Consider the following 27563-nt stretch of genomic DNA (forward strand, 5'->3'; position numbering starts at 1 on the left):
CCGGCCAGAATTCTTGAAGCTTTACTATACTGTTAATGGAGAAGGGAACAGCAAATAAGAAACTAGAAAAAATTATCGCCCAAGAATAACTGCACCTTACATGTAAATGGAACTTCACAGCTTCCTAAATACTTGGCTTTTTATCACATATCAACCTCATGACAACCTTGTGAGGGAAATGCAGCAGGAAATAGGAACCTAAAATTTTAACCACCCACATGCATACTTCTTATCCCTCTTCCCTGCTGTATTTTTTCTCCTTAGCATGTAAAACTACCATATTACATATTTAGTCATTTACTTAGCATATAACTTCCCTTCTAGAATATATGTTCCCTGAAGACAGAATTTTGGTCTGTTTTGTACACCATCTGTTTTGTCTGTTTTGTACACACATCTAGTGCCTAAAACAGTGCCTGCTACATAACAGATGCTCAATAGTACTGAATGACTGAATGAATGTGTGTGCATGCACACTGAGAGGAGGAAATGGAGGGAGGGAGAAAGGCCCCATTTGTTTTTTTTTGTTTTTTTTATTTTAAATTTTATTATTATTATTATTATTATTATTATTATTATACTTTAGGTTTTATGGTACATGTGTGCAATGTGCAGGTAAGTTACATATGTATACATGTGCCATGCTGGTGCACTGCACCCACTAACTCGTCATCTAGCATTAGGTATATCTCCCAATGCTATCCCTCCCCCCTCCCCCCACCCCACAACAGTCCCTGAAGTGTGATGTTCCCCTTCCTGTGTCCATGTGTTCTCATTGTTCAATTCCCACCTATGAGTGAGAATATGTGGTGTTTGGTTTTTTGTTCTTGCGATAGTTTACTGAGAATGATGATTTCCAATTTCATCCATGTCCCTACAAAGGACATGAACTCATCATTTTTTATGGCTGCATACTATTCCATGGTGTATATGTGCCACATTTTCTTAATCCAGTCTATTATTGTTGGACATTTGGCTTGGTTCCAAGTCTTTGCTATTGTGAATAATGCCGCAATAAACATACGTGTGCATGTGTCTTTATAGCAGCATGATTTATAGTCCTTTGGGTATATACCCAGTAATGGGATGGCTGGGTCGAATGGAATTTCTAGTTCTAGATCCCTGAGGAATCGCCACACTGACTTCCACAATGGTTGAAGTAGTTTACAGTCCCACCAACAGTGTAAAAGTGTTCCTATTTCTCCACATCCTCTCCAGCACCTGTTGTTTCCTGACTTTTTAATGATTGCCATTCTAACTGGTGTGAGATGGTATCTCATTGTGGTTTTGATTTGCATTTCTCTGATGGGAAAGGCCCCATTTGTGTGTGAATAAACTGATATCCAGAGGAGTTAGGTAATTTTTCTAGGAATGACTTCTGAAGTGTCTTGTTTCAGCCTGTTCCCCTCACCCTACTGCTTGGCTGGTTCAGTGGCATTTTACCTGGGCCAAAAGAGTCATTTGCTACCAATGCCTCTGCCCTCTCTAGGGCCAGCTCCAGGCTTGATGGCTACAGGTTGCCTGAGGTTCACAGTAACAGAGTGCCTGTTATGTCTACAAAAGGCATTCTGTCAGGCATCACTGCCTTTACATACCCCAATGTATGCACCTCACAAACACTCAAAGGACTTCTCTGAGTTTTCATCCTCTCTGGAATGTACAATGGTGAAAGAAGAAAGGGCAAAAGTCATTTGAGTCTTCTCAGCATATGAACTGAGTGTCCCTCTCCTCCATGCCCTACCTGCATTTTCCTCACTAAAGAACTGTGCCCCTCTATCTCCCATCTTGTGTCTCTGCGTGTGCATGCCTAACCTCAGCTGAGCCATCCAAGACCCCTGATCACCAACCCTAGTCCCCCACGCGGCCCCTCATCCACTCCAACAAGATGAAAGAAACAATCATGGGCCAGGAAAACCCACCAAAGTGCAGGAAAGGAACTGCTCACAGAAAGAAGGAGGTGGTTCATAAAACAGCCACAGCAGATGATTAAAAACTTCAGTTCTCCTTAACGAAGTTAGAGGTAAACAATGTCTCTGGTATTGAAGAGGTGAATATGTTTACAAACCAAGGAACAGTGATCCACTTTAACAACCCTAAAGTTTAGGCATCTCTAGCAGTGAACACTTTCACCATTACAGGCCATGCTGTGACAAAGCAGCTGACAGAAATGCTACACAGCATCTTAAACCAGCTTGGTGCAGTTTGGCTAGTTTAAGGAGACTGGCTGAAGCTCTGCCTAAACAATATGTGGATGGAAAGCACCACTTGCTACTGGAGAGGATGATGATGATGAAGTTCCAGATATTGTAGAAAATTTTGATGAGGCTTCCAAGAATGAGGCAAACTGAATTGAGTCAACTTCTGAAGAAGATAAAACTTGAAGAAGTTACTGGGAGCTGCTATTTTATATTATGACTGCTTTTAAAAAATTTTTGTTTATGGATCTGATAAAATCTAGTTCTCTAAAATTTTTAAGTCCAAGCCCCTTGGACACTGCAGCTCTTTTCAGTTTTTGCTTATAAACAATTCACCCTTTGCAGCTCATTAAGATGAAGAAGCCTGGGAATAAAGTTTGAGACAAAGGTTAATAAAGTTCTTTAGTCAAAAAAAGAAGAATTGTGCCTACTTCATAAGATTGTTGAGAAGATTGTATTAGACACACATGCAGAAACATTTAGAACAGTGCCTGGCACAACATAAATGCTGGCTTGGAAAAGGTAAGCTATCTTTCTTAAGACATACTGCATTTATAACCTTATTCCTGGTACCCCTCACCTCTAGAATGAAGGAGGCTGGGCAGTGTTCACTCCTGGCAAGTGAGAAGAGTAATGACCAAATAACTACTATGGAGTTACACACCTGGTTTTCATTCTGGCTCTGTTTGGAGATAGTTGCATGGAGAAGATATTACCCCTCTTCCAGCCTTAGTTTCCCCACCTTTAAAGTAGAGAGAGTGTTGTTGTGAGGATTACATGAATTCATGCATGTCAAGGCACTTTTTCTTTATTTCAGTAGCTTTTGGAGAACAAGTGGTTTTTGGTTACATGAATGAATTGTATAGTGGTGAAGTCAGATTTTAGTGCACCAGCCACCCAAGTATTGTACATTGTACCCAATATGTAGTTTTTTATTTTTCATCCTCCAACCCTTCCCCTTCTGAGTCTCCAATATCTATTATACCACTTCGTATGCCTTTGTGTACCCATAGCTTAGTTCCCACTTATAAGTGAGAACATACAGTATTTGATTTTCCATTCTTGAGTTACTTCACTTGTAGTAAGAGCCTTTAGCTCCATCCAAGTTACTTCAAAAAACATTATTTATTCCTTTTTTTATGGCTGAATAGTATTCCACGGTGTTTATATACCACATTTTCTTCATCCACTCATCAATTGTTGGGCACATAGGTTAATTCCATATCTTTGCAATTGTGAATTGTGCTGTGATAAACATATGTGTGTGGGTGTCTTTTTGATATAATGACTTCTTTCCCTCTGGGCAGATACCCAGTAGTGAGATAGCTGGATCAAATGGAAGATCTACTTTTGGTTCTTTGAGAAATCTCTATACTGTTTTCCATAGAGGCTGTACTAATGTATACAATATTGTTTGACTCTGTGTCACCACGCAAATTTTACCTTTAATTGTAATAATTCCCACATGTTAAGGGAGGAGCCAGGTGGAGGTAATTAAATCATGGGGCAGTCTCCCCCATATGGTTCTTGTAATAGTGAGTGAGTTCTCATGAGAGCTGATGGTTTTATAAACATTTGGCATTTCCCCTGATGGTACATTTTTTCTTTGCCTGCCACCATCCACTTAAAATGTAACTTGCTCCTCCTTGCCTTCCACCATACTTGTAAGACCTCCCCAGCCATGTGAAACTGTAAGTCCAATTAAAACTCTTTCTTTTGTAAATTGCCCAGTCTCAGGTATGTATTTATCAGCAGTGTGAAAACAAACAAATACAGTAAATTGGTACTGGGAGTGGGGTGCTACTAAAAAAAATCCCAAAAATGTGAAAGAAACTTTGGAACTGGGTAACAGGCAGAGGTTGAAACAGTTTGGAGGCTCAGAAGAAGACAGGAAAATGTGGGAAAGTTAAAAACTTCCTAAAAACTTGTTACATGGCTTTGCCCAAAATGCTAATAGCAATATGAAAAATAAAGTCCAGCTGTGGTGGTCTCAGATAAACATAAGGAACTTGTTGGTAACTGAAGCAAAGGTAACTCTTGTTATGTTTTAGCAAAGAGACTGGTGGCATTTTGCCCCTGCCCTAGAAATTTGTGAAACTAAACTTAAAAAAAATAATTTAGGGTATCAGGTGAAAAAAAAATTCTAAACAGCAAAGCATTCAAGATGTGACTTCGGTGCTGCTAAAGACATTCAGTTTTATAATAAAAGCAAAGCATAAAAGTTTGAAAAATTTGCAGCCTAACAATGCAATGAAAAAAAAAATCCCATTTTCTAAGGAAAAACCGAAGCAGGCTGCAGAAATTTGCGTAAGTAACAAGAAGTTAAATGTTAATCCCCAAGACAATGGGGAAAGTGTCTCCAGGGCATGTCAAAGGTCTTCATGGCAAGCCCTCCCATCACAGGCATAGAGGTTTAGGAGGAAAAAATTGTTTCTTGGGCCGGGCTCAGGGTCCCTCTGCTGTATTCAATCTAGGGACTTGGTGCCCTGTGTCCCAGCCACTCCAGCCATAAATAAAAGGGGCCAAGGTACAGCTCAGGCTGTTGCTTCAGAGGGTGCAAGGCCCGAGCCTTGGTGGCTCCCATGTGGTGTTAAGCCTGCGGATGCACAAAAGTCAAAAATTAAGGTTTAGAAACCTCTACCTAAATTTCAAAAAATGTATAAAAATGCCTGGATGCCCAGGCAAAAGTTTGCTGTGGGAGCGGGGGATGCATAAAAAACCTCTGCTAGGGCAGTGTGAAAGGAAAATGTGGGGTCGAGCCCCGACACTGAGTCCCTACTGGGGCACCACCTAGTGGAGCTGTGAGAAGAGGGCCACTGTCCTCCAAACCCCAAAATGGTAAATCCACTAACAGCTTGCATCTTGCACCTAAAAAAGCTGCAAACACTCAATGCCAACCCACAAAGGCAGCCAGGAGGAAGGCTGTTCCCTGCAAAGCCACAGAGGTGGAGCTGCCCAAAACCATAAAAACCCACCTCTTCCATCAGTGTAACCTGAATGTAAAATATAAAGTCAAAGGAAATCATTTTAAAGCTTTAAAATTTAACTGCCCACCTCTTACATCAGCGTAACTGGAATGTAAAATATAAAATCAAAGGAAATCATTTTAAAGATTTCAAATTTAATTGCTCCACTGGATTTGAAACTTGCATGGGGCCTGGAGCCCCTTTGTTTTGGCCAATTTCTCCCATTTAAAATGGCTGTGTTTACCCAATACCTGTACCCCCACTGTATCTAGAAAGTAACTAGCTTGCTTTTAATTTTGCAGGCTCATAGGCGGAAGGAATCTGCTTTGCCTCAAATTTTAAAATGTAAACTTTTGGGTTAATGCTAAAATAAATTAAGGCTTTGGGGGACTGTTGGAAAGGCAAAATTGGTTTTAAAATGTAAAAACATAAAATTTGGGAGGGACCAGGGGCAGAATAACATGGTTTAGCTCTGTGTCCCCACCCAAATCTCACCTAAAATTGTAATAATCTCTACTTGTCAAGGGTGGGGCCAGGTGGAGATAATTAAATCATGGGGGTGGTTTCCTCCTACTGCTCTCATAATAGTGAGTGAGTTCCCACAAGATCTGATGGTTTTATAAGTACCTGGCATTTCCTCTGGTGGTACATTCTCTTTGCCTGCTGCCATCCACATACAATGTAACTTGCTCCTCCTTGCCTTCTGCCATAATTCTGAGGCTTCCCCAGGCATGTGAAACTGTAAGTCCAATTAAACCTCTTTCTTTTGCAAATTGCCCAGTCTCAGGTATGTCTTTATCAGCAGTGTGAAAACAAACTAATACAGTACATTTCTACCAGCAGTATATAAGTGTTCCCTTTTCACCACATAAACGCCAACATCTATTGTTTGTAGACTTTTTAATAATAGCTATTCTGGTTGAGTAAGGTTGTATCTCATTGTGGTTTTAGTTTGCATTTCCCTGATGATTAGTCACATTGAGCATTTTTTCATATGTTTGTTGACCATTTTGTATATCTTGTGAAGGTACTTTGAAAATATGAAATACCAAATGAATGTGAAGGATTATTATTACATTGAAATAGTAAAGGCTATCATTAATTGAGCCCTTGCTATATGAAAGACACTGTACCAAGTGCTTTAAATGAATATTATTTATTTAAATTCATATTATTTCATGCTCAAAACAATAGTACCAATGACTGGATATTACCATTTTTCCAATTTCATAGGAAAGGCATGATGGTCAATTTTTTGTGTCAACTTGGCTGAGCCACAGTGCCCAGATAATTGGTTGATTATTCTGGATATTTCTGTCAAGGTATTTTAATAGACGAGATTTACTTTTAAATTGGTGGACTTTGAGTAAGGCAGAATACCCTGCATAATGTAGGTGGGCTTCATCCAGTCAGTTGAAGAACTTTTTTTTTTTTTTTTTGAGACAGAGTCTCATTCCATCATCCAGGCTGGAGTGCAGTGGTATGATCTCGACCCACTGCAACCTCCGCCTCCCAGGTTCAAGTGATTCTCATGCCTCACCCTCCCGAGTAGCTGGAATTACAGGCATGAGCCACCGCGCCTGGCTAATTTTTGTATTTTTAGTAGATACAGGGTTTCACCATGTTGGCCAGGCTGGTCTTTAATTGCTGACCTCAAGTGATCCACCTGCCTCAGCCTCCCCGACTGCTGGGATTACAGTCATGAGTCACCATGCCCGGCTTGAAGATCTTAATGGAATTAAAGACTGACCTTCCCTGAGCAAGAAGGAATTCTGACAGCAGACTGCCTTTGGACTCTGACTGCAACTCTTCCCTGGGTCTCCAGCCTGCCTACCTACCCTGCAGATTTTGGACTTGCACCACCAAAACTGTGTGAACCAATTCCTTAAAATAACTCTTTCTCTATGTATGTACATATCTTATTGGTTCTGTTTCTCTGGAGAACCCTCACTAATAAATATGGAAACTGAAGCTTAAACAGGTGAAGTCACTTACTCAACATTACACAGCTGGTCTGTGGCAGAGCCAGAAACCTAGGGGTCATCTTCCTTGTTACCGTTCTGTCTTATATGTCTCTGAATTAATTCACCAGCAAGTCCCATTGATTTTATTTCAAAAATGGATGTTAGTCTTCCTTCCTCTATCCAACTCCTATAGCTGCATGGATTTTTGCAGCAGCCACTCAATTGGGCTTACCATATCCTGTCCATTCTCTACAGGGCCTGCAAAAGTCCTTTTCTTGTATCACAAAGCAGACCCTATCATTCCACTCTTTCGAACACTTCCTATTGTGTTTAAAATAAATAATGCTTGCCATGTGCCTAGTACTGCCATGCACACTGTGGCATGTTAACTCACTTAATCCTCACAATAACAGTATGAATAGTGTCATTATTTTCCTCACTTTTCGGAGGGCATTACTGAGGCACAGAAAGATTTGGTAACATTCTCAAGGTCACATAGCTAAGAAGTGACACAGTCAGAATTTGAACCCAGGGAGTATGGTTTCTGAGTCTGTGCTATTGACCACTGAACCGCACTAACTTTGAGTATAGCCAATGCATACTTTCCTAGGGCTTACAAGGTTCTTTGTGAGCTGGTCCCTGCCTTACTCTCTACCCTCCTATCATGCCACTTGTCTCCCTCTCTTACTGTGTCAGTCACACTAGCCTTCTTTCTGTCTCTCAAGTGTACCAAGTTGTTTCAACCTGAAGGCCTTTGCATGTGCTATTCCTGCTGCCTCCCCTCAACTTCCCGTAAGCCTCACTGTCTCTTCCTTTTTTTTAATTGTAATCCAAATGTGTCAGGATCTTTCCCTAAGTCTCTACACAACTGACTCAGCTGAAATGTCACTTCCCTGGTTTGCTAGGATGACCCTTTGATAGTATATGTCCTCATGGCAATAGGATCTCTTAGAGATAGCTAAATGCATTTCTCTCCTCCACTGTCCAGTTTCCATCATCTAGCAGCTTAATCACTTACAGAACTAACCACATTCTAACACACATACACACACACACACAAAAAAAACAAAATCAGCATCATATGAAAACTTTAAAAGCAATGATATCTTAAGAAGAAGCTCCTCACATTATATCATAGAACTGTTTGGTCTTTTCTCTAGCACAGAATCCAGGAAGCCTTGGGTTGGGGCAGAAGGGATTGTTCCTTGTGAATAAAATTCCTATTGGATTTCTTAGCACTCATAGAAGGAGAAGGTATGATCTTCTAAGGTATAAATTCAGGGAAGTGGGAAAGATCATACTCTGCCCACCCAAGTGTGCGTCTCCTCTGTCCTGCCAGGAATAATAATTACTCCCCACACAGATACAGAGTAGCGCAGTTCACACAACACTTTCCCATCTATACCTGCTCAATCATCTGATTCTCACAGCAGACTGGGAAGACAAGCGAGGGCTATGTGATAGTTAATTTTAATGTATCAACTTGACTGAGCCACAGGGTGCCCAGATATTTGATCAAACATTACTCTGGGTGTGTCTGTGAGGACTTTTCCAGATTCAATTAACATTTGAATAAGTAGACAAAGTAAAGAAGATTGCCCTCCACAATGTGGATGAGCCCCCATCCAATCAGTTGAAGATATGAGTAGAACAAAAAGGCCAAGTAAAAGGGAATTCCTCCTGCCTGACTGCTTGAGCTGGGACATTGTTTTTTTCTAGCTTAAGACTTTGGACTGAAACATCAATTTTTCTTGTGTCTCAATTCTGATGGCTTTCAGACTGGCATTCACACCATCAGTTCTTCTGGTTCTCAGGCCTTCATACTGGGGCTACACCTACACATTAGCTCTCCTGGGACTTGAGCTTGCAGAATGCAGATCTTAGGACTTATCAGCCTCCATAATCATGAGCAAATCCATTATAATATCTATCTATCTATCTATCTATCTATCTATCTATCTATCTATCTACTTATCCACTCACCCATCCATTCTATTGGTTTTACTTCTCTAAAGAACCTTTACTAATACAAGATATTACCCTCATTTAATTGATAAGGATCCTGAAGTTCAGAGAGGTTTAGCAATTTGGCCAAGGACACATACTGACAGCTGCTGGTGGAGGCAGGACTCAAACCCAGGTCCATCTGACTTTTAATCATACGTTTTTCCCATGAAATTTCTACAACAGACATTCATTTCAGTCAGAGTATTTGAGATTGCCTATCATAATATCTGTGTAATTTGCCTCTGGTTGTCAAATGCAACCTCTCCTTTTCCAACCCACTCTGCCAGTGCCCTGTGTTGCCAAAGGAATCCTCCACTACTTTGTTTCATCATGTCATTATCCTTTCTACCAAGCAAAGCTTCTGAGCTCTTCTTGTTCTAGCCCCAGTACACATTGCCAGAATTACAGGCTGCAGCCACACCAGAACACTAATGTGCTATTTCCAGAACTTATTATTCCTTTAATGCCTTGATTCTTTATCTTATATTGTACTCTCTGCTTGGAACAACTCATGCTTCACCTACCATGCCTACTCCCCATCCCATGCAACTGTGCTATGTGAAAGGCTGTAAAAAATGCAGTTTATATAAAAACCCTAGAAGATAACATAGAAAACACTATTCTGGACATAGGCCTTGGAAAAGATTTTATGACAAAGACACCAACAGCAATTGCAACAAAAACAAAAATTGACATATGCAACCTAATCAAACTGAAGAGCTTCTGCACAGCAAAAGAGACAGAGTGAACGAACAACTTACACAATGGGAGAAAATGTTTGCAAACTATGTATCCAACAAAGTTCTAATATCCAGAATCTACAAGGAACTTATACAAATCAACAAGCAAAAAAAAAAAAAAACAAAAAACAACCTCATTAAAAATGAGCAAAGGACATGAACAGTCATTTCTCAAAAGAAGACATACATGTGGCCAACAAGCATATGAAAAAATATTCAACATAATTAATCACTAGAGAAATGCAAATCAAAACCACAATGAGATACCATCTCACACCAGTCAGAATGCCTATTATTAAAGAAGTCAAAAAATAACAAATGCTGATGAGGTTGCAAAGAAAAGGCAACACTTATACACTGTTGGTGGGAATGTAAACTAGTTAAGCCACTGTGGAAAGCAGTTTGGAGATTTCTCAAAGAACTTAAAACAGAGATACCATTTCACCTAGCAATCCCATTACTGGATATATACCCAAAAGAATATAAATCATTCTACCATAAAGATATATGCACATGTATGTTCATCACAGCACTATTCACAATAGTGAAGACATAAAATCAACCTAGATGCCCATCACAGTGGATTGGATAAAGAAAATATGGTACATATACACCATGGAGTACTACACAGCCATAAAAATGCGAGAACATGTCCTTTGCGGCAACATGGATGGAGCTGGAGGTCATTATCCTAAGCGAATTAACACAGAAACAGAAAACCAAGTACTGCATGTTCTCACTTACAAGTGTGAGATAAACATTGAGTACACATGGATACAAAGAATGGAGCAACAGACACTGAGGCCTACTTGAGGGTGAAGGATGTGAGGAGGGTGAGGATTGAAAAACTACCTATCGAGTAATATGCTTATTACCTAGGTGAAGAAATAATCTATACATCGAACCCCATGACACACAATACGCCCATATAACAAACTGGCACACATACTCCTTGAACCTGAAATAAAAATCAGAAGATACAAATAAAAATAAAAAATAAAATAAAAAGTACATTTAAATACTGTCTCTTGGAAGCCCTACACAATACCCTGAACCCCTCACCCACCACATTCTTGCTCTCCTATTTCCTTACATTATCTTCTATATATATTCCTAAAGCACGTAATCCAGTCTGTCTTTATTTCCCCCCTACTCAGTACTAAGCTGCTTGAAGACATAAGCCACATCTTCCTTTGACTCTCCCACATCTCAGCCCAGTACATTTTGTGTGGGGGATAGAGGGAATGCAGGATGAGAAAAACCCCCTTTTTCCAAAATCTTAAGCAACAATCCAATGTATAAAGCAAAGGGCCCAGGTGCTCTAGACCAGAGGTGAGAGATCCACACTCCTTTCTGCTCCTTTCTCCCCCTCACCAAGGCACTGCCATGGTAACCCTAGGGCTCAGAGCCAGGAGTCTACAAACCTTTTCTGTAAAGGGCCAAATACTGAATTTGTTAAGCTTTGGGGGCCATATGGTCTCTGTCACAACTATTCAACTCTGCTTTTGTATCACAAAGGCAGCCATACACAATAAGCAAATGAATGGGCATGGCTGTGTTCCAATGAAGGTTTATTTATGGATGCTGAAATTTGAATTTTATTATAATTTCATATACTTGTACCACCAAACACTATTCTTCATTTGATATTTTCCTAACAATTTAAAAATGTAAAAATCATTCTTAGCTTGTTGGCTAGATTTGGCCATCAGGCTATAGTTTGTTGACCCTTGATCTAAGGAGTCGAGCTAGATTATCCCCAAGGTCATCCAACTTGGACATTATAGCTCAGGCAGTCCAGAAGCAACATGAGCACTGTGCAGAGAGTAAAGCCTGAAACAATAGTGCTGACATGTAAATTCTAGAAAGTAGATAACAAAGTGGACTGTTCCAGGTTAGGAGAATTAAAACAGAAGGAGATTCAAGTTCTGCTCCTACCTCTCACTTTCCCAGGCTGTATGGCACTTTTAAATGCTAGGTAGTTCATCTACCCTCAGAACTTCAACTGTCATCAATATCTCCCAATCCCCTCTGAGCTCAATATCTGATCACCAACTGCCTATTAGATATCTACAATGTAAGACTGTCCAAGCATCTGAAACTCATCAGGGCTGAGACTATACTACTGTACTAGTCATCTCCTCCCTGTAAATCCTCCAGAAACACTGCTCTATTTTGCATCCCCTATCTCCATGAAGCATGTCATGTATTAGCCCATTCTCACACTGCTAATAAAGACATACCTGAGACTGGGCAATTTATAAAGGAAAGAGGTATAATTGACTCACAGTTCAGCATTGGCAGGGGAGGCCTCAGGAATCTTACAATCATGGCAGAAGGGGAAGCAAACACATCATTCTTCACATGGAGGCAGCAAGGAGACGTGTAGAGCAAAGAGGAGGAAAAGCCCCTTATAAAACCATCAGATCTTGTAAGAACTCAGGCACTATCACAAGAACAGCATGAGGGTAACTGCCCCCATGATTCAATTACCTCCCCAAGTCCCTTCCATGACACGTGGAGATTATGGGAACTACAATTAAAGATGAGACTTGGGTGGGGACACAGCTAAACCATAGCATTCCTCCACTGGCCCCTCCCAAATCTCATGTCCTCACATTTCAGAACACAATCATGCCCTTCCAACAGTCCCTGAAAGTCTTAATTCACTCCAGCATTAACTCAAAAGCCCAAGTCCAAAGTCTCATCTGAGACAAGGCAAGTCCCTTCTGCTTATGAGCCTGGAAAATAAAAAGCAAGTTAGTTACTTCTTAGATACAATGAAATTATAGACATAAAGATACCTAGATACAAAGACATTGGGTAAATAAGCCTGTTCCAAATGGGATAAATTGGCCAAAAGAAAGGAGTTACAGGTCCCATGCAAGTCCGGAATCCAGTGGAGCAGTCAAATCTTAAAGCTCCAAAATAATCTTCTTTGACTCCATGTCTCACATCAGGTCACTCTGAAACAAGGGGTGGACTCCCACAGGCTTGGGCAACTCTGCCCCTCTGGCTTTGCAGGGTACAGTCCCCCTCCAGGCTGCCTTCATGGCTGGCATTGAGTGTCCGCAGCTTTTCCAGGCACACAGTGCAAGCTGTTGAATCTATCATTCTGGGGTCTGGAGGACAGTGGCCCTCTTCTCACAACTCCACTAGGCAGTGCCCCAGTGGGGACTCTGTGTGGGAGCTCCAACCCCACATTTCCCTTCCACACTGCCTGAGCAGAAGTTCTCCATGAGGGCTCCACTGCTGCATTGAACTCCTTCCTGGACATCCAGGCATTTCCATACATCCTCTGAAACCTAGGCAGAGGTTCCCAAACCTCAATTCTTGACTTCTGTGTACCCGCAGGCCCAACATCATGTATAACCTGCCAAGTCTTGGGGCTTGTACCCTCTGAAGCAATGGCCTGAGCTCTATGTTGGCCCCTTTTAGCCACAGCTGAGATGCAGGTCACCAAGTCCCAAGACCTTACAAAGTAGCAAGGCCCTGGGCTGGCCCATGAAACCATTTTTTCCTCCTAGACCTCCAGGCATTTGAGGGGAGGGGCTGCTGGGAAGACCTCTGACATGCCCTGAAGATATTTTCCTCATTGTCTTGGCGATTAATATTTGGCTCCTTGTTACTTATGCAAATTTCTGCAGCCAGCTTCAATTTCTCCCCCAGAAAATCGGTTTTGCTTTTCTATTGCATTGCCAGGCTGCAAATTTTCCAAACTTGTATGCTCTGCTTCCCTTTTCAACATAAGTTCTAATTTCAAACCACATCTGTGTGAATTAATAAAACAGAATGCTTTTAAGGGCACCCAAGTCATCTCTTGAATGCTTTGCTGCTTTGAAATTTCTTCCACCAGATATCCCAAATCATCTCTCTCAAGTTCAAAGTTCCACAGATCTCTAGGGCAGGGGCAAAATGTTGCCAGTCTCTTTGCTAAAACATAGCAAGAATCACCTTTGCTCCAGTCGCAATAAGTTTCTCATCTCCATCTGAGACCACCTCAGCCTGGACTTTTTGGTCAAAACCATTCAGTGGTTGATCAGTGTCAATTCATAGTAGATCCTCTACATTTGTGTTGAATACATTAATAACCCGAAAGTACCTATAAAAAGGCGCTTTCTCCCCGTTTTATGTAAGATAATACTGAGAATAAAGTAGATTTGACAATTGGCAATAGTTTCAGGACCGAGAAACGTAAAAGCCAGGTCCTAAACCTAGGTCCTAAACCATTCTCTAGGAAGCTCCAAACTTTCCCACATCTTCCTGTCTTCTTCTGAGCCCTCCAAACTGTTCCAACCTCTGCCCGTTACCCAGTTCCAAAGTTGCTTCCACATTTTGGGGTATCTTAATAGCAGTATCCTACTCTGCTGGTACCAATTTACTGTATTAGTCCATTTTTGTACTGCTATGAAGAAATACCGGATACTGGGTAATTTACAAAGAAAAATAGGTTTAATGGACTCACAGTTCCACATGGGTGGGGAGGCCTCACGATCACAGCAGAAGGTGAAGGAGGAGCACAGGCACATCTTACATGGTGGCAGACAAGAGAGCCTGTGCAGGGGAACTGCCCTTTATAAAACCATCAGATCTTTTGAGAACTCACTATCATGAGAACAACATGAGGGTAACTGACCCTATGATTTGATTACCTTCCCCCAGGTCCCTCCCATGACACATGGGGATTATGGGAACTACAATTCAAGATGAGATTGGGGTGGGGACACAGCAAAACCATATAACCATCCATCTAGTTTCACAAAAAGACTGTCACTAGTAGGAAGCATAGCAGGACTAGGATATGTCAAGTCTTTATTGATCCTTCACAAGATTGATGGCAGCATTTTTACTATTAGCAACATCTAATAGTAAAAATGGCCCACAGTCCAAAGCTGACTACAAGCCCTTAGATTCTGTGTTTCTACAATCGCAGGCATATAGTTCAACTAATCATGACAATGACTGCAGTTTGTCTCCCAAAAACATCATTCTTCCCTTCTTCCTCTGTATTAGAAACCCTACTCCCAATTTTTAAGTGTACACTTGCCACCTAGTTTATATAACCACATATCCTAGCTTCCCTTGCAGCTAGCAGCAGCCATGTGACACAGTTCTTCAATGAGACATAAGTAGAAGTAAATAGGACTTCTAGGAAGACTTCTTAAAAAGGAGGGGTGAAGAACTTTTCCTTCTCTTTTGCCTTCCAAAATTATGGATGTTAATAGATTTTCTTGAGCTTTAGCACTCATCTTGGACTATGAATAATGGAAGCCAAGTGCTATGGATGACAGAGGAGAAAAGTCTCTAAAGACTTCCTGAAGCTGCCATACTGGCCCAGATATGCCTGTCTCCTGATTTTTTTATGTGAAAAGATAAAACCTGTGTGTTTTAAGTCAGTGTAGATATACTTCTGTTATTCATAGCTGAATAAAGTAAAATCAGCTGTTAAACCTTGCAGTTGGTCATTCCATCTGGAGAGATGGCCACCGAGTCATATATGACTCTTACGCAGGTCATATGGTATTGGGCATGGAATTGGTCCACAATTCCATATTCTTATCCAGAGTGGTGGCACACCAAAGATGTGGCAATGGGAGCAGACAACCCTGAGTGCAAGCAATAAGAGTACAATAGCTATAGAGAATTTTTTTAAGACTAAAAGTCAAAGCATTTTCTATCACCTTGCACCAGCAATTTTAAACAATGTTAGAAATAAAAAAATCCTTCCTTAATACAAAAAACAAACAACAACAAAAACAAAACAAAAAAACTTTGGTTGGTCAAAGTTTAAAACAATTGTTGTGGTTACTATTGACTTTTAATAATATATATGAAGCTTGAAATTAGCACCTTTTTATTTATCCTTTAATCGACACTTTATTCTACATGGAAGTTGACTCAGAGAGCTCCCAGTTACATCGTTGGCCCCTGACGCACACAGTTGTAACTACAAGTGTTCGTTCAGCTCATTTCAGTTTGTAAAGGTTCAAAATCATTAAAGATACCATTAGGTCAGTTTTGTGTCCGTAATCCCTCTGGTACTATATGTTCCAGCATTTACATAGTAGGTTGAAAGTAAACAATAATAACGTAGTGATTATAAAGACAACAAAACAGAATGTGGGTCACTTCAATTCTGTCATTCTGTGTGACCAATTGTAGTTTTATGTGTGCTTAAAATCTAAAACAGTGAAACAATGAAAATTGAAAGGTGTAATACTTCTGTTTAGTGAGTGCACATTGTAGTTTATACATGAGATAAATTGTGAATTTGAATATCTTTACCATTAAAATGTGTTGTTTTCCTCGGTAATTGAAAATAAAAGAACAAATCAAGAAAATAATAAATAGTACTGATGATTATTACTGAAAATAATTTTTTCATGTATAAGACTATTAAAAATGATCCATTCCAGATATTATAGATAAACAATAGGTATACCACAACACTGAAGTGCTAATAATACACTTAATCTTCTTCTCCAGAATTCCAGAAAGCAGGGTATTAATTTATTGGTAGTCCACATAGAACCAAGTCTCAATTAGCCCTACCATGGTCAGAAGTCCAAAAGCAGATCACTCGAACATTGACTCAGATATGAAATGCCCCTCCATGTATACACCCACTCTATGTTCTTTCTAGCCCTACTCTTAGTGATCTGAGGGTCCGAGCAGGTGACCAGAAAGGAGAAAGACACGTATCATCTATAAACAATGATGTCAGTCATTTCATATAGATCATCTCCACCATTATCACCCTGATCCAAGCAACCATCACTTCTACCCTGGGCCTCCTCACAGTTCTCGTCCTTGTCCCACTACAATTTAGCCTCCTGTTAAAATTTAAGTCAGATCATGTCCCTCATCTGTTCAAAACCTTTCAATGGCTCCCAATCTCACTCAGAATAATGCCCTATAAAAGTGGCTGTTTTCTCTCTGATTTCATCTATCCTTCTTCCATGTACTAATTCTTTATCCCAAGGACATTGGCCTCCTTGCTGTTCTTTAAACAAACCAGTTGTGTTCTTTCTGGATGTTCCTTGTGCCTAAAATCCTCTTCTCCTAAACATATACACAGAGCTTGTTCCTGCACTTCCTTCACATCTTTGCTCAAATGTCCCTTAACTAGTGAGGCTTCGACGGATCTAATATACCATCCAACTTCCCATGTGTCTCTATGCTCTTAACAGGTTTTATTTTTTTTCCTAGTGATTACCACCTCCTGACATAGTGTATATTCATTTCTGTTATGGTTTAATGAACCTCACAACCCCTAGAATATAAGCTCCATGAAAGTGAGGAATTTTTTTTCATTGTGATCTCCCCTGAACTTAGATCAGTGTCAATTCATAGTAGATGCTCTACATTTGTGTTGAATAAATTCATGACCCGATAGTACCCATAAAAAGGCACTTTATCCCCATTTTATGTAAGAGAATACAGAGAATAAAGTAGGTTTGACAATTGGTAATAGTTTCAGGACTGAGAAACGTAAAAGCCAGGTCCTAAACCTCAGATTTGTTACTCTGAGAACAGTGTTCTTTCCAATTTAGACATACTGGCTAACCCAGCACAAACTGGCATTGCAGAAAGAAGCCAAGAATAAATAACAATTTACCATCCAGTGTGAACTCACAGTTTAGCATCCTCTATGAGACAGATTTTGTTCTGTAAAATCTTGAACAATGTTTTATGTTCAAGGGCCATGATTTACATGTAACACTTGAAATAAGTTACTACAGTCAAATGTACTAAAAAGAAATCTCACTGTTATAAAAAGCTCAGTTTGTACTTCGGGCACCTTGCAAATGAAAGAACAAGAAGCAAAGATCTTTCAGCTAGCCACATTATAAAATGGTGGCTAGATACACAATCCCTATTTGTTCGTAATGAGCCACTAGTTAAATTTTATCCAACACATACTTCTAGGAATTTGAGAATCTAAGACCTGGAAGGAATTTTGGTGCTTATTAACATCCACATTTAATAGGTAAGAAATCTGAGGCCCAAAGGATTTCTATTAGTGGCAAGGTCAAAACTTAGAGGTTCCCTGCCTCTCAGGCAAGAATAGAGTTTACTACTCCCATCTCTTGAATTCTGGTAAACAGCTAAATAAATGCTTTCATCATATAACATTCATTGCCTCAGCCCTCTAAGAATATTATGAGATTTTTCCCCATCAACCAATCCTTAATTACACAGTCTCCACAAGATGTCTGCCACCCTTTTCTCTCTCATACACTGTTGGCAAAACTTCAAATTTCTTCATTAATTTAACCTGCTGTCAATGAGTGGCTCTGGGCCCCTATACTTCAATATATTTGGGAGAGGAAGTAAGTCTCACCCTGACCCAGTTCCCAGTTGCCAGATATGCCAGGACTGGCATGGATTTTTTTCAGGTAATTTTTTTTTTTTTTTTTTTTGAGATGGAGTTGCATTCTTGTTGCTAAGGCTGGAGTGCAACGGCACAATCTCGGCTCACCGCAACCTCCGCCTCCTGGGTTCGAGTGATTCTCCTAACTCAGCCTCAGGCATGTGCCACTACGCCCAGCTAATTTTGTCTTTTTAGAGATGGGGTTTCTCCATGTTGGTCAGGCTCTTCTTGAGCTCCCGACCTCAGGTGATCCACCCGCCTCGGCCTCCCAAAGTGCTGGGAATCCACGCGTGGGCGGCCGCGTCCGGCTTTCAGGTAAATTTAATGGCACTAGATCATCCTGAAGAAAGTCCTTTCCCAAGATCATGACTCTGTTCCTTTCTTCCTCTCTCAGCACCATTTGAGCAAATGATTGGTGGAGCAGTGGGGAAGGACTGTGGCAGTCAGGAGACTCAAGTGCTAGACTCAGCTTTGCCTCCAAGGAGTTTGTGGCCCTGGGCAAGTCTCTCCCACTCTCTGGATCTCAGCTTTCCTGGTTGGACAGCAAGGACTCTAAGGTCTTTACCTGCTCTAATCTTTTCTGGTTCTACAAACATTTGACGTAGCTTTAATGGGACCTCAGGGAAGTAGGGAGGTCTGGGAAGAAGGGTCTTTTGAAGCCCCAACACATAGGCATATGAACCAGATGCCCTTAAGAACCACTGACACAGAGATCTAACAAAACTCTGAGGAAGGGGACAGCTCCTTTGAATATAGTCCTAGCCCACACCAGATTCCCTCTTCCCTTCCACAATGAAAGCAAAAAAGGAGTTAAATATCAGTTTTTGCCCAACCACTTCAGGCTACTTTCCTTCATCTGCGGGTTATGGGTGGCAGCTTAGAAGTGTGGGCTATTGCCATCAGTGCCTGCTGACCCAACCTAACTGCCTTCTAAGGCCCTTTTGCTTATGCCTCCCAGCTGAGGACAAAGTCATGGTGGCCTCCCACTCCCCAGAGGCCCTAACCAGGCTTAAGCTGCTCCTGGCTAAGTCAGAGAGGCATCAAAATGCAGCCACCACTTCCTCTCTGCAAAAGGAAGTCATTCCAAGGTCTCCAGGTGGAGAGGGGAACACCATGGCATAAAATGAACTGTTGGAGGATTATACTAAACACACACACAAGCACACACTCCTTGGGAGGGAGAGAAGAGCTCTGTTAACTGACTGTGGCCCAAACCCATTTCCAGAATGTGGGTTTCTGCAGCTGTCTCTCCTTGACAAAGCCCCAAGTGTGGACAGGGTGACCCCAGCCCAGACAAGGAAGGGCTTTAGGGCTCCCTCAGGCAGCTTCCTGAGAGAGAGAGTGGCTCTCTGGCCCTCATGCCCTGGGGCTGACCAGGGAAAGGAGTTGCAGGAAATCTAGTTGGGGGCAGGGGGGAGTCATGCAGCTCTCCCATAAGGCCCCCTCCACAATTCCAGGCTTTGTGACCGTCCCCTCCCCCCACAACCCCGTGCCAGCTTGTCAGCCTCCTGCGAGCTTCACTGCTTCCAGAGAAGCCCTCTGCCATCCCCCTTCCCTCTCTGGCCTCCCAAGTGACCCCTGGGATGTTCGTGGGCACATAATCTGGCCCCCACCCCTATTCCACCTTAATCTCAGAGGGAGATAGAAAAGTGGAGGGGGATGGTAGGGGGGGTTCCTGGGCAGGCAGGCGAGCAGGGACTCCTAAAATGGCCACAGCAAGCTCACTGGTGTCTCAAGGACGGCGGCTAGGGCGGTGGGCAGAGGCCAGGGTGCTCACTGCGTTGTGGCTCGTTGGAGGAACTGGAGGTGGGGCTGGGGGACTGGGAGGCTCAAGCAAGGGAAGCCAAGGCTACATGCACTCACCATTCCCGATCCGCCCCTTATCCACTGCATGGTGCTTGCGAAGTCCGGCTTCTCTGAGGCCCCGTAGCTGGCGCGAGTTGTCGCGGGCTGACTAGGAGGGCTGGGCTGAAGCAAGCGAGAGCCCCAGCGCCCCCTCCGCCTCCCCTCCTCCACAGCCCTACAACCCAATCCCCTCCGCCCCGACCTCGCCTTCAGTCAGTTTGTTCCATGCCAACCGGCAGGCACTGTCTCTCCGCCCTGCTGCTTCTAGAGGTCTTGGCAGGGAGAGGTGCGAGTGTGGCGGGTGGGGGGGGGGTCCCAATGGGCTGCTTTTGTCCCCCACCAAGGCTTGAGAACTGTGGGGGTGGGGTGCAGGGAGAGGATGGGGGCGAATAGCCTCCGCCCGCCCAGGAGAAGGCAGCTGCTACCTCTGCCTGCCTCCGGCCGCGCTGGAGTTAGATGCCGTTTATTGTGGGGCTTCCCAATTGTGTCGAGTCAGCGGAAAGTCCTTTCCAAAGTTACCAGAGGTGTTGGACCAATCTCCAGAATAATAAGATCCTGCCCCAGTGGAGCCAAGCCAGCACTCTCATGCCTCCCTCCCCCACCCTCCCTCTGCATACTCCCCTAGGGTCTTCTCTCTTTGTGTACTATCTGAGAGCTTTCATCTGCATTACTTTCACTTCTCAGAACAACCCTGTAGAGGCAGGCATTAGTATCTCCAATTTACAGATAAATAAATGGAGGTTTGGAAGAGGGAAGGGGCATAAGATCACATTAAAGAAAAAAAAAAAAAGATAAATCCTCGACTTTACCCTCTGCGGCTTTCCAAGCCTCTTTCGGCTATCTCTCCCTTTCTATCTCACACACACCACTCCAGGCTTCTCCTTCACACCCTCAGGAACATGAAAGGTAGCTTGTTGATGGACGAATTTTCCATTTGCTTATTTTGCTGAGAATGAGTTGAATGTACATCAGCAAAACAGGCAAACGGAGAAACCACCCACCTCTTTATGATTCCCCCAACTCTGGGGAACACAACACAGGCTGGTACCTTTGCTTAGGCTAAAAATTGACTTTGTCAGTCACACTGACATCTGTTATTATCCCTTATAATCCTCACAGTAACTCTATGAGATGGACACAACAGGCATTCTTAATTGCCCACCATTACAGACTTGAACACTGAAGCCCAGAGATTGAAAGACTTCTGCTCAAAGTAGCACAGCCAAACAAGACAAAAATCCAAGGCTCCTGACTAGAAGAGCAGGTCAGGCAAAGACAGAATTGCAAAAACAGAGGTTGCAACCAAAGTAGAAGGAGTTACAGTGTGATATTAGAAAGAAGTTCCTGGAGATAATTGGCATGAAGACATCACTGGCCTGTCACACGTACAACTTTATTTGTCCTCTTCTTTTTAGCACAACTTCTGCACTTCATCCAACCTGTTGTTTTGTCCATGCAGAGCTGGGCAAAGATAGAAGCAGTACCTTAATGAGCACCCCATCATGGGAGGTGTACAAGCAGAAGCTGAATGACCCTTTGGCAAGGGATTCCTGAATCAAATGGGAGGTTGCCCTGGATGACCTTTCAACTTCCCTCCCAAGTCTGGTAACCCAGGCATCAGTGATTCCACAATGTTCTCTCACTTTCCCATCTCTGGGCCTTCTCTCATGCTCAGTATCTTGGATGCACCTGCCCTGCCAACCAGCCCATTCAAACTGTCATGACTGTTTAAGATCTGGCACCAGGAACACTACCTTTAGAAAGCTTTCCAGGAATACCTCCAGGCCCTGATTTTGTCATCTTTCATTTGATTCCTATAGCACTATGATTTCACTCTCTCAATTAAAAATGATCTTTTTATTTCCTGGTTGTTACGGGCTGAATTGTTTTCCCCCAAAATTTATATGTTGAAGTCCTTCCAGTACCTCAGACTCTGATGACTCGGAGAAGACAGTCACCTAAAAAGCAAGCCAAGGAGAGAGGCCTCAGAAGACCCAACCCCACTGATACCTTGTTCTCAGACTTCTGGCCTCCAGGACTATAAGAAACTCAGTTTCTGTTGTTTAAGCCACAGAGTCTGTGGTATTTTGTTATGGCACAGCCCTAGCGAACTAACACAATGGTCATATGAACATTTTACTGTCCCCTTTCACTTAAATGGCATTACGTTTTTTTGAAGCAGTGGCAATGAATTACTAATTTCTGTATCTTCTACAACAGTGACTGGCACATAGTAAATACCCAGTAAAAACTTGGAATTTTTTGATGGATGCATTCATTCAACATTATCATTTAGCCCCTATGTGCCAGGCATTGTGACAGATGCTCAGGATACAACACAAAGTTCCTCATGGACCTTACAATCTACTTAGAGAAGAGAGATAGACAATAAATAAGTAAACAAGCAAAAATATTTAGAGATTGTAATATGTGCTCTGAAGGATATAAACCAATTTATGTGATGTGAGTAGCCCTGGAATTGTAGAAGGTATCTGTATCGGTCATGGTCCAATCGGGAAAATAAAAACCACCCTAGGTCTTTTAAACTGCGAGCATTTAATGCATCACACTTGCAGAGCTAAGAAGCCAGACAGAGGATGAGGATGCAGCAATCTAGCATTTAACAAACACAGAAAGCTGCTACCACTTGTAGGGATGGATGGATAACAGATGAAGCCATGCAGAAGCTAAAATCATGGGTTGGACAGCCTATTGGAAGCAGGTGCCATGAATGGAGGAGTTGTTCAAGAGGAGCTGGAGACATGGAGGAATACAGCTACCACCAGAAAACACCTCTCTGATACAGGAGGTGGGAGAAATACCCTGGGTTCTCCCTTCCTCCTAGCCACCAATCTCCTGTACATGTCTCCCATTGGACAAAAGAAGTGAAAAAGCAAGGAAATCTAAGAAATGTAATTTTCAGGAGAAGAGTGGAGAATGGATCTGGATGCAAACAGGCCAGTGTTAATATAAAGCTTAGGGACTCCTGCAAAAAACAGGTGCCTAGAGACTCCTGCAAAAAACAGGTGTTGATCCCAGAGGTGTAAATAGATGCTGTTGAATCCAGTCATTATGTCTTGAGCACCTATTTTCCTAGAACCATATGAGTAGTTAGAGGAGATATAATGTAGTTGGTAGGGCATAATCTCTGAAGTCAGAACAACTTGGATTGTATTCAGTTATTGGCTTTACCACTTACTTGGGCAGATTATTCAACGTTCTATGCCCTGACAGTTTCTTTATCTGTGAATAGGGCTGACAAGATTGTTAAAAAGATTTGATAAATTTGTCCAAGGAAAGTACTTAGCACAGGGCCTGGAAGCCAGTAAGAATTCAGGACAGGACAATAGAAATCTGGAAAAGGGGTTTCCATAATCTCTGTGTTCACTCTCTTGAAGTCCTGTGATCTCCCAGAAGCCCATTTGGTACCTAGCCAGGCACCAGCTCTCCACTCTAGTAGAGGGCCATGAGCAAAATGAAGAGAAAGACAGTCATGTCCCAGCTTATCTGTGACTCAGTTTCTCCAGCCATACAATGAACACACTAATTGTGTACCTAAGAGTGTTAAAGGATCACTGATCCATAGATATCAGGGTTGGCCTTAATAATTGTAAAGATTATTTCCTCCAACAGTCTCATTTTACTGATGAGAAGATATAGCCCCAGGGAATGGTAGGAGCTCCCAAAGTCGCAAAGTAAGCTAGTGGCTGAGCTGGGATAAAAACTCAAACCCTTGATTCTCCAGTGAGTGGAGTGCAGTAGTGAAAACGGGTAAATACTGAAAGGACACAACTACTATAATTCCAAATATTGGAGGCCCAAGACTAACATGTATATTATAAACTCTTATCTTTACAAAGCAATATTTGATACATACATTACTACCTATTTTTATTTATTCATAAAATCAATAAATATGTGTGCCTACAATGTACCAGGTATAGTGTGTTAAGCACTGATGCCATAGCAGTGAACAAGATGGACAGAGTTCATGCCCTCATTTCTATTCAATAAACAAGTAAATCTGGTAAGTAAATGTGCTAATACAGATGGTGATAAGTGCTATAAAAGAAAGAAAGTGAAGGGATAGAGTAACTCTGGGGGAGGAAAGGGAGTTTAGATAAGGAAGTCTTCTCCAAGGAGAAGGTATTCAAATTAAGGCCTAAAGGCTTAAGGTGAGCCAGCCATGTAAGAGGTAGGGGGAAAGTATTCCAGGCACAGAAAACAGAAAGTACAGAAGCCCAAAGGATTGAACTGGCATGTAGTGTTGCAGGAATTAGAAGTGCAATGAGGCTGAAACCTAGAGAGAAAGAGGGAGAGTGATAGGAGACAAATTTGACAGAAGCCGGGTCATATAAAGCCTTGAAGACCGTAGTACCCCAGACCTACTGACTCAGCATGGACATTTTCGTAAGTTCGCCAGTGACACATGTGCACATTAAGTGTGAGAAGCTCAGGTCTAGACCAAACTCCTGTCATTGTGTTGGAGCCATTAAGGTAATTTTATTTGCCCTCCCCCCACCTCAAAAGGAAACATCTTTATCAGCATTTGGAAGCACGATAGTCAAAGATGCTGAGGACAGGCAGGATTCCTCATTTTAAAAAAAGGTTTACTGAGCATGTGGGCTCCCATCTCCTCTGTGGGAACATCAGCTAGGTAGTCATTCCCCTCAGAACACAATTCTTCATACCCATGTTTTCCAAACACGTCCCTGACACTGTAAACCCATGATCCCTGGGGAAACTTGAAGCAAGCTCTTGAAGCAGCTCCAAGCAGATCAAGGAAGAGCAGGAAGTGGTCACAGTTGTCTTCCTTCAGACAACAACAGCCAAAGCCTGGAGACAGGATCAGATGCTGCTCAATAGGCTGCTGTAGAAAGCATCACCCTAGAAAGTAGGGGGTCTTGGCCCAATACTCTCCCCCAGGCCACTTCAGATTGATCACCCAGTCAAATGAAAGGCCTGTTCCTTCCGCCAAGGTATATACCCATTAGTTAGTCTTGTTCTTTAAGCTCTCCACGGGCTCTCTACTCTTAAATTTGTATAACTGAAGTGACTTTAAGTTCACTTCTTCCTAACGTCTGTCTCTTTCCTCTTTACCTCCCTCTTATCTTCCTCCCATGCCATGCCTTCAGCCTCAAACAGCTTCTTGTCTAACAAATAATTTGCTCTCCAGTTCACTATTAATTTTCAGGACAAAGGCAGGAACTGAAATAATGGCATGAGGAGTTTCAATTAGATGAGCAGATTTAACCTCCATCCAGACAGTGGTGTTGATTAAATCACTTGGGTAGATTCAGGACCTGCAAATCTCATATATATTATGTATCTCTTCAAAGATTCTCTGAAAAGCTAAATTCACATATTAATGTCCAACCTTATGAAATCCCATCACTGAAGGTGTCCAAGCAGAGTCTAGAAAAGTACCTGCCAGAGATGCTGTAGAATGACTTTTCCATTGATAGAAGGCTGCACTAGAGAACCATGCAAAGAAGTCAGTGAGCCAAGGGGAGAAGGGCACTGGACTAGGAGTTGGGTGACTGCTAACTTCCTGTGTAACCTCGGATAAGCTACTCAGTCTCCTCATGTGTCAAATGACGTGTGTGTTTAGAACCTCTCAATACTTTTTGACCTCTGCTTTTGTAGAGTGTAGGGAGGGTCCTTCAGAGGCTACTTCTTGTCCTGGGGGACATGTGGGAGGCTGAGTGGGAGGAGCTCTAGGCTCCACTTTCACCAAAGTGGTTCTTCTTTCACCAGTTCTACACATTAAGCTTCCAGGTAAGATTATGATTGAACATAGTTCCTGCTTCTAAAAAAACAAAGTGAAACTACATCAATGGCTATAAATGGAAAGTCTAGGCAACTGACCGCCTGTTTTATTTGCCCACCACAGTGTCTTAAATGCTTGTTGGATGCTAAACAATATGTATTTCAAAAGGCTCAATATATTTTACGTAAAAATCTGGACTTCATATAAAAATACAGCTTCTCTTGAAACACTGGAAAGTCTGGCAGCCCTGGGCTTGTATTCCTACCTTGCAGTAATGAGCTTGAGCTCAGCAGCAGCTACGTTCCTTAGAGCCAGAGCCCCTGCCCACTGGCCCCTACCCAGCTTCTGCAGGCATCTGCATGATGACCAGATGCCTGGTCACCAGAGACCACTGCCTTCCAGGTCTCTCTGATTTTCAGCTTCTTTACCCCTCCACAGGTCTAGGAGACCAAACCCAGAATGGGTTGTTCTAGAAATGGCTGTGTCCATACATGAGGAGTGAGGTCTATGTAGAGCAGTGCTTCTCAAACTTTAATGTTCATGGATGTTTTTGTTAAAATGAAAATTCTGATTCAGTAGGTCTGGGGTGGTGCCTAAGGGTCTGCATTTCTAACAGGCCTTCAGGTAATGTGGATACTGCTAGTCCATGGACCACACTTTAGATATTAGGGGCCCGTAGAAAGGAGAAACAAGTGAGGAAACAAGAGGGTTGGCCTTCAGCCCCTATTCTCACTAACCTTCAGTGTTCTGGGGAAACCACTAAACCTTCTGTTTGGTGGGCCTGCTAAGCCTTTCTCCAGTGAGGTGGTGAGAGGACAAAAAGAGAATCTTCCAGCCGGAGGAGTGCTTGAAGAGAAAAAGAATTACAAAGAAAGCCGGCATGGTGTCTGTTTAGAGGGAGGTGAGGCTTCTTCCAGGGGATCTGACCCCCTTCCCTGACCTCAACTGGCTTAGGCCATCTCTCAGGTTTGAGGAGCTGATTCCTGAGCTCCAAGGGAAACTTGCTTTACTGGTGAAAGTTTTGAGAGGGTGAAAGAAAGGAGGAAAATGAGGAGGAAGATAAACAGGAGGATGAGGAAGAGAGGGAGGGGAGGAAAACGGGACACAAGAAAAATGGAAAAGAAGGAGGATGAAGACATGGTGATGAATGAGGAGAAAAGAAGACGAGGAGGGGGAAGGAGAGAGGAGAAGGGAAAGAAGGAAAGATGAGGAAGAGGGAACCTTAAGAGATCAAGGCTGAGGTTTTTCCTAAAGTCCCTGTATTAGTTCATTCACATGCTGTGTGAAGAAATACCCTCCACCGAGTGCTATGAAAACAGGATGAGCTGGCTCCATCCAGCCTGCCTATGGTGAACTGTCTCCTCTTCCTCTCCTGTCTCACAGCAGGAGCCACCCAACAAAGCCAATGCTTCATCTTCCTGATACGATAGATTCCCAGAGATCATATAGGCTGCTGTGGAATCCCTAATGGGGTAAACTGGGAAGGAGAAGAGAAGGCATTGCCTCTACACATATACATATTAGTTGCCAAGGCCTGTTACCTCTACTCCTATGGCATTTCTTCTGTGTGCCCCCTCCTCTTCATACCCATAACCACTACCCTGGGTCAGACTCTTGTTTATTATGTCTCTCCTGGACCATCCCATCAGCCTCCTATGTGTCCCCTCACCTCAATTTTTGCTGCCTTCCAGTAAATTCTCAC

At 42.5% G+C, this 27563-nt stretch overlaps 1 protein-coding gene across 5 annotated transcripts in view; it reads right to left on the bottom strand.

Annotated features, from left to right (window-relative positions):
• The window catches only part of ARHGEF9 (Cdc42 guanine nucleotide exchange factor 9), a 297694-nt gene that overhangs the window by 137640 nt on the left and 132491 nt on the right, over positions 1–27563 (bottom strand). For 2 of the 5 annotated variants that reach the window (XM_054543992.2, XM_054543986.2), the window contains exon 1: positions 20110–20223. The exons of 1 other annotated variant lie outside the window; for it this stretch is intronic. In XM_054543992.2, coding sequence (XP_054399967.1) covers positions 20110–20139 — 30 coding nt within the window. In that variant the 5' untranslated portion in view covers positions 20140–20223. Of the gene's footprint in view, positions 1–20109; positions 20227–27563 lie in introns of those variants that run through there. 2 more of the 5 variants (XM_024240284.3, XM_054543995.2) reach the window with 2 other exon arrangements.

The sequence above is a fragment of the Pongo abelii genome, chromosome X (assembly GCF_028885655.2).
Source record: "Pongo abelii isolate AG06213 chromosome X, NHGRI_mPonAbe1-v2.0_pri, whole genome shotgun sequence".
In the NCBI taxonomy this organism is placed as follows: Eukaryota; Metazoa; Chordata; class Mammalia; order Primates; family Hominidae; genus Pongo; species Pongo abelii.